The sequence below is a fragment of the Quercus suber genome, unplaced genomic scaffold (assembly GCF_002906115.3).
Source record: "Quercus suber isolate HL8 unplaced genomic scaffold, Cork oak 2.0 scaffold_46, whole genome shotgun sequence".
In the NCBI taxonomy this organism is placed as follows: Eukaryota; Viridiplantae; Streptophyta; class Magnoliopsida; order Fagales; family Fagaceae; genus Quercus; species Quercus suber.
This window is the reverse complement of record NW_027069511.1, coordinates 1,110,647-1,118,757: the sequence shown is the minus strand read 5'-3', so window position 1 is coordinate 1,118,757 and position 8,111 is coordinate 1,110,647. Positions and strand designations below refer to the sequence as shown.

The 8,111-nt window shown below is 32.9% G+C and overlaps 1 protein-coding gene across 2 annotated transcripts; it reads right to left on the bottom strand.

Annotated features, from left to right (window-relative positions):
- Window positions 1-3,079: 3,079 nt before the first annotated feature.
- Window positions 3,080-8,077, bottom strand: LOC112022265 (putative pentatricopeptide repeat-containing protein At1g12700, mitochondrial). Of its 2 annotated transcripts, XM_065771603.1 has the most exons (4): window positions 6,321-8,077; window positions 4,987-5,061; window positions 3,725-3,817; window positions 3,080-3,599 (listed from the first exon to the last, which is right to left on the bottom strand). In XM_065771603.1, exon 1 carries the CDS (start codon window positions 7,966-7,968, stop codon window positions 6,394-6,396), a length of 1,575 nt encoding a protein of 524 aa, XP_065627675.1. In that variant the 5' UTR covers window positions 7,969-8,077; the 3' UTR covers window positions 3,080-3,599; window positions 3,725-3,817; window positions 4,987-5,061; window positions 6,321-6,393. The 2 variants fall into 2 exon arrangements, with proteins under 2 accessions (XP_065627675.1, XP_065627674.1); XM_065771602.1 differs by lacking the exon at window positions 3,080-3,599 and having other exon boundaries at window positions 3,640-3,817; window positions 4,987-5,191.
- Window positions 8,078-8,111: the final 34 nt, after the last annotated feature.

Below are 8,111 nucleotides of genomic sequence, written 5' to 3'. Positions count from 1 at the left end.
AGAACTTTTCCTCATGTGTAATAAGAAGAATGTAAAAGTGAAATGATAGAAAATGTAATTATAATGAATTTAATAAGAAGAATGTAAAAGTGAAATGATAGAAAATGTAATTATAATGAATTTACTATTATACCCTTATTACATCAAAAAAATTATTAAAAAGTTGTAATTAAAGTTAATTAAATTTCAACAGTTAGATTTCTAATGGAAATTGACAGTAAGATCAATGTGAAAATGGAATAGAACATAAAAGATTAGATTGGATAATTTTGATTAGTAAATAATAATACAATATCTTTTGCTCCACCTAACCCACCTAGCCTCACACAAACTTTCCCATGTCAAAGAGGTAGCAAGATAGGGACATTCTTTGCTCATAATTTTAAGAGAAGTGCTATTTCCAAAATATTTTCACAATACTTTTATAACAAGTATATCCTAGATGGTAAGTGTTTATTGGTTAAAATTTGAGCTCACCAATTAAATTACTTTTTCTCACTAATAACAATTAGTAACAAACCCACCATTTTGAATTTGTTGTAATAGAATTGTGAAAATGTTGTGAACATAGCATGTCTCTAATTGTAGACACTCCATTTTGTTCCTCAATTATAATTAAATATCTTTTTAATTACTTTTATTCATATTTTTAATTATTCTTCACCTATCTTTTATTAAGTTTTTAAAATATCTTTTTATAGTTTTGATGATAGAGAGAGAAGGGTGAGGGACAACGAAGAGTAGAATGAGATGTGAGAGTGAGAGAGACAAATGGATAGAAATTTTGAAATTACCTTGGAAAAGGATGCTGGAGGAAGAAAGAGATGTTTTTTTAGCCCTATGATCTTTTATTTACCAAGTGTCAGTCATCTGTGTAAAAATAGGAGATATTAAAACTAGAGAGAAGCCTGTCCCTATCTTAAAGACTAGATTTTTATTTTTTCACTTGGTTTCATCTAGTTGATAACTTTCCCTCCTATGTAATAGGAAGAATGTAAAAGTGAAATGATAGAAAATTTAATTATAATGAATTTACTATTATACCTTGTTACATCAAAAAATTATTAAAAATTTGTAATTAAAGTTAATTAATCGTTTAGATGCAATAAACATTTTCAATTCACTTTTCCTCTTAGTATGAGAGGAGTTTTTGGTTGGCCTAGGTGGATAAACTTCACTTACCCTTTTGTCCATCCTTTTTCTTTTCCGCTACACTAAAAAAAAAAAAATCTCATTTTCTATCTTTTTCCTTTTGCACTCAACCAAACAGTCTATAAACCTTGTAAACAAGAGATTTCACCTGAAAACTACACTTTCCATGATTTCCCTTTTCCACTACCAAATAAAGAAAAACTTCTCATTTTCCATCATTTCTCTTTAGCACTCAACCAAACGGACTCTAAACCTTGTGTCCGTATTTATTAATTATACTTGGAAGCCATTAGCTTATGCCCGTCTTTTATATACCATTTTCATAAAAATAAGTACACGGGTTGGTGAATATATATAAAGTTTATACATTGAATTGGATATATAGAACATTTTATATAATGATTACTGTCAGTTAAACCTTTGTTATATCACAATTATTATTTTTTTAAATTATCCTTGAACCTGAGAGGTTTATTTAAATTAATTTATCATGCATAAAACATTCATGGTGCCAACCGGTGATACTCGTTTTTAAGGCTATATGTGAACACATTAGGTCATATCTACATTGAGTGGAACATATAAATTCTTAGTATGAAATTCATCTGTCTAGTATTTTCGGTTGATAATCATATAGATTGGGATTGAACGTAAGAGATAACTTAATATTTTTCAAAAGGGTTTTATATATTAATTATCCACATATAAGAGACTTTTCAACAAGAAGTTTTTATTTATTTATATAAATAGACAGATAAATATGAATTTATGAAAACAAAAGGTTAGAAACTGACATAAGGCAGGGACTTAACAGTAAATATCATTATACTCATATTGGATTCACATGATAGGATTCTTTTGTATGGCATTTTGGTCACAGTAAAGGCTTCAAAATTGGATATTATTATACTCGTATTGGTTCTTGAAATGTTACAAAATGGTAACAAGTTACGGCTTAACAGACGTTTTTATTTCAACCATGAGAATCACAAGAATAGATGAATGTGAGATTGCCCATTCTTGTTTTCCTCTTTTGGACCATTCCATATCCAAATATATTTCCATCCATATGAACAGTGGAAGACTGGAAGAAGTTGGATGTGAAAACCTACGCCTTTCCTCCCCTCAGGCAATGGCAATGTCAATTTAGTGCTATTTTTTTCCAATGACCCTCGCCTCTTTCGTCCAATTGGCGTATAACTGAGCTCTTTGAACTCTCGGGCTTCCTTATTTGATTACATTAAGTGTAAGGGAAAATTTGAAGGTAAGTTCTCCTGTAAAGAACCGAACAGTACCACGAAACTACAAAGCTCTTAATAAATTGAGGTTTTTTTTTTTTTTTTTTTTTTTTTTTTTTAAGGTAATGGATTTGTGGAGACCATGAAAATTGAGGATTAGGTCCTCTAGATTTATAAGTAAAATCCAACATTTTGGAATTTGTTTATTCCCAATCATTCACTTGAAAAACAATTCAATTCTAGAGAAATCTGCTAATGATACCTTAGCTCCATGTTCATTTCTTGGCACCCAATGTTGGAAGGACAAATCAAACTCAATAACATAGGTCCTTTTGATACCCCTAAGCAGGATATTAGATCCAAAATTCTTTTGAGGCAATTTGGAAGTCGAAGTTGTTGCCAACATATATTGTAGGTAAAACACTTTTAATATATACTGTATATTAAATCAGTACCAAGCCATGCTACCATGTCTTGGGAGGAGGAAGTTTGAAACCACATTAAACAGTAAAAGAACATTTAAATCACGTCAACTAAGCTTATTTGCTGCTTGGTATTAACTTTTGTGTAACTTGTTCTTAATTTGGCTTGAAAATAAATTGGCAATGAATTTAAATCTTCTTGAAAATGGTTACAAGCATAAAGCAGATCATTTCTGTTACAAGTATAATATAGCGCAAAACATTTCTCATACACACCACAATGAGCTATATAAAGTCTATTTGGAATCCGTTTATTTTGCTGACACTAAAAACTTTTTGCTGAGAGTACTGTAGATAAAGGTAAAAGTTAGCTGAAATAGTACAGTAAAACTCATGAATAGTATCAAAAAGTACAATGAGACTCATGAATAGTAGCAAAAGTAAAATGAATAGTAAAATAAGTTAGTAAAAATAAGTATTGCCAAACGCACACATAATATGAACATCTTGGAAAAAATGGTACAAAACCATGAAAAAGGGATAAGCAACTGTAAACCCAATGCCTTAAATAATGAACCATGATCCTGAGTCATAATCATGAGAGGAACCAAAATCAGCCCTAGGTCTCCAAAGTTCCAGTTATCTCTTGTGAAGGACAGGCCCTGGTCATGAGTGAGGTTTCATCTGCTGTTGATGATACCAAAGATGAAGTGTGACAGGTCATAGCAGGACACGGTTGAAGTTGCTATATTCTTTGACGTGCCAAAAATGTGAGACTAATTTGAACCTGTGTAGTGATTTTTGGTTAGCATCTTCCATAATTAATTTCAAGGAATCAGACCAACTCATTCATAAGAAACAGAGCTTAGCAAAGTGTAGAAATTCCAGAAAGCTTCTAAGAAGCCAACATACTAGTGAATGTGTGTCTTTAAGGAACTTTGACTCTTCTTTCTTTCAAGGACTGCTGAGTAAAGCTTTGAGGACTCCTTTTGCTTAAGCTGCTTCCTGCAGCATTAAGGAAAAAACATATAGTTCAGCAGTTTTTATTTAGCTTTTTATTTTTTGGAAATCCAGTTAGGTATGAATGGGAAAACATATGAGTAACAGCACAAAAAATTCCTTAATGTTATCTCTAAGATGCATGACAAAAGAAAGTAAAATCATATATAAGAACAAGTACCCTTACGTATGCAATAAACAAAACACACATAACAACATGAATAACATCTTTATATCTTAGAATAACCATAAAAGAATAAGGGAATAGCTGGTTGATTGGACAATATGAAACCGGGAATCAACACTACACAGATAGACCACAAACACATCATGTGATGCAAGGGATGGACATGACAAGAACAAAACAATAAAGCAAGGCATTGATCAGAGGGGCATCTCAAAAAAGCAACGCCAGCAAGTTAATTGACAGAAGTTTCCTGTCTAAAAGAGTAAAGATACTATGAGAGTATAGATTTATGAGAGCTAACTATTAAATAACTGCAGAAAAACACCAAGATTTCTTGTCCTTTTTCTTTTAAAAGACATATCCTCAGCTTCTCAGTTAGAAAAGCAATTGATCAAATTAAGATGGGCAATCACCTTATACACATTTCCAAAACCAAACCCAAATTCTCCAATCTACCCCAAGATCCTACATTGACCAAAACCCCAAATCACCAACTCCAAGAAATTAATTTTAAGGAATCAAAAAAAAAAAATTATAAGGAAAAATAATGCAAGAATTTAAAATATCTCTGCTCATATTTAATGAGTAATCCTACATAACCAAAATATAATGTCAACAAATGCCTCTTTGTAAACAAGGACCATATGAGGTGAAAGATATACTACATAAAAATCATAAAAACACACTACTTGGCTCCACAAACAATTATAGCAATTTCACCAATAAAATTTAAAATGGAAGAACAAGGGATGCTGCCAAAAGTAGTCATCTTCCGCTTATATGATTATAGTTCACGAATTTAGTTTGTACAGACTCGACTCCATGAAAAGTCTGATTATTCCTCTCCCCTATTTAGTCCACAAGTTGCAAAATGGAACAGCACTCCAAAAATCTCATTCCACAAAATGAAGCAATAGAATTACAAATGCAATACTAATCAACTACAGTAATGTTATCTTGATGAGGTTATCCACAATTGAGATCTTACCTAAGGCAGCATTCCTTGATACTTTTGTCTGTCAAATGCTCTTCCACGGAAATAGCATGCCATTATATCCTCTTACTGCCCACATAATAAGACCATATTAAGTTCTCACCATTATGTTCTTTCCTGAACAATCTACCAAAGAGAAGAGTGAGACTTCTCTGTTCTTGTTGCACATCCGAGCCCAGGTAAATAAGGTTCATGTTTGCTACACCAAAAGATGGGAGAAATTATTATTAAATCCATGTTAAAATGTTAAGCTCAACCAAAGAATTCATTGTCTCAGTTTGCACAATTTGAAGATCAAATACCACAACAATTTGACCACAGATCAAAGAAAAACAAAAGATTTATTCCACAGCACATATGAAGTTCCATGTTGAGATGGAGCAATCAAAGGCCTATCTATTTGGTAACAGCTTTTAGCTTTTAGTTTTGTGCCTTCTGTCTTAGCTTTAAAAAAAAATAAAAAATAACAACAATTAGCTTTTTTGAAAATCAGCTAGCTTTTAGCTTTTTGTCTCACATTTAGCAAAAAGCTACCAACAACTATGGGTCCGTTTGGATAGCACTTATTGTTGCTGAAAGTTGATAAAAATTGATTGTTGCTGAAAACACTGTAGCAAAATAATTTTTAAATGTGTGAATAGTATTGTGGGACCCACTTTTAATATTAAATATTGCATGAATAGTCCATGAACAGTGTGTAAACAGTGCACGCACTTTTCACGCACAGTAAATTTTGTCCGCCCCAAAGTCAACAAAGTGCGGCAAAAAAAAAAAATGGCAAAATGCAACTTTACTTTGAGTAGCAAAACTTGCTATCCAAACGCAGGCTATATTTTTGTGGAACACTATTGCAAAAAGTAAAAAATCAAAAGAGGGGAAAGAAGGCTTAAACAGATTTAAACAGTTATTACAAAAAATAATATGCTTCACTTGATAACAGTGAAAGAAACTATATATAGCCTAAATTCATAATGGTCAGAAGGGAATCATTGTTACATGAACGCTATGTATTAGTATAGACTATAGCAACAACTTTGATTAATTAAAAACTTATAAACTTATGACATCATAAACTAAAAGCAATCATGTACACATATTACAATATGATGTTTCAATTTCCAAAATAAATAAATAAATAAATAAGTAGCAAGATAGGTTCAAATTCATAGTTTCATTTCGTGATTTTATTAAAAGAAGATGAACCTGGTCATCAGATCATAACCTAGGTATAAGAAACCCTAGTTTGAAATGAAGTCCTTATCAATATTATTCACACAGTACATTGCTAACACAAAGTAGCATAAAACTTAATCATAAATTAGTCTTACTCCAAAAAGATTGCTGCCTTTGTCAGATTTCACCGTGGAATCTTCACTTCACGTTGAATACCTGGAATAACTCTCACACATAATTCTGAATCCTTTCATGAGAAGAAGGGTTTAGCCCATCAGCAGACAGCAAATCTATTAACATGCTTTTAGTGTAAGAATCTGCCGAAAATTCCCTCTCAGCCATCACATGAAGAAGTTCTATAGCCTTTGATGTATCATTTTTTCTTAAAAATCCTCTAATAATTGTATTATAAGTGCAATCATTTGGAAAGCATCGAGTCTCATCCATTCTTTTAAGTAACTCACTTGCTTCATCCAATAACCCTTCATTACAAAGTCCATCTATCATTGTAGTATACGTCCTAACATTAGGTTGTAATCCTTTTTCAGGGAGACTAGAAAAAATTTCCCTTGCAAGTTTGAGTTCCCCAGCTCTGCACATACCATCAATAAAAATGCTGTAAATCACAATGTCAGTATCCATCCTATGAGTTTCCATTTCTTCAAAAATTTTCATCGCCTCATCAAAATTTTGGTTTTTGCATAGCGAATCCAACAATATAGAGTAAGTAAAGATATCTGGAAGTTGTCCATGAGCTTGCATCTCATTAAGAACATCTCGAGCAGCTTTAAGCCTCCCAAGGGAACACATGCCACCAATAAGAGTGTTGTAAGTAACAGTATCAGGAACCAACCTCTTATAATCCATTTCTTCAATAAGACTCACGGCCTCATCAATTCTTTTACACCTGCAATAACCTTTGATCAAGATGTTATAGCACCAAGCATCAGGATAACAAGCCCTCTCAAACATCAAATCAAATACTTTTCTTGCCTCATCCATCTGATCCCGCATACAGTACCCATCCATGAGTATACTGTAAGTGACTACATCAGGCTCCACACCTCTTTGAATCAGTAATTCAATCACACATTTTGGTTCAGTAATCAATCCTTCTGCACATAGCATATCAGTCAACATACAAACAGTTTGTAAATCATGTACAACTTCCCCATGCTTCACTTCCATCAAAAAACCTGATACTTCCTCCCACTGACATGAATTGAGTAGCCCATGAATCAAAGAATTATAAGAGACAACATCCATGGAAATGCCTTTACCAATCATTTCTGACAATAGACTCAAACCCTCAATCAGTAGCCCATCCTTGCACAGCCGGTCAACAATAACACTATACACAACTCTATCAGGCTTACAGCCTCCTTCTTCCATCTTCCTAAGCGTACCAATAGCCGCACTCGTATCCCCCATTTTGCACAACCCATTTATCAGTGACCCATAAGTAACCACATCAGGCCAATACCCTCTCTCCACCATTGCATTAAACAACTCCACTGCTCTCACTATTTTACCATCAATACAAAACCCATTAATCAAAACTGCAAAAGTCCTACAACCCGGTTCGTACCCAAGTTTCAACATTTTACCCAACAACGAAAACCCAAAATCCGGCCTATTCAAATTGCAATAACAATTGGTCAAAATATTCAGAGTACAAACATCAGGCACAATTCCAAACATACCCATTTGCTTAAATAAACAAGTAACAGTCGAATAACGTTTCATTTGTGCAATTTTGCCTAAAATCTGATTGAAATCCACAATAGACGGCCGGGAACCCATTTGAAGCAACTGATTGAATATGCTAACGGCATCGTCAAAATTAGTCAGCCTATTATACTTACATTGTTCCCTCACAAAATTCAAGAACTGGGTTTGAGCATACCTTCTCTTTTTTNTTTTTTTTTTTTAAAGTGAATAAATTC

Excerpts from the sequence above, each read along its gene's own strand:
- LOC112022265 (XM_065771603.1), bottom strand. The coding sequence starts at position 7,968 with ATGGGTTCCCGGCCGTCTATTGTGGATTTCAATCAGATTTTAGGCAAA.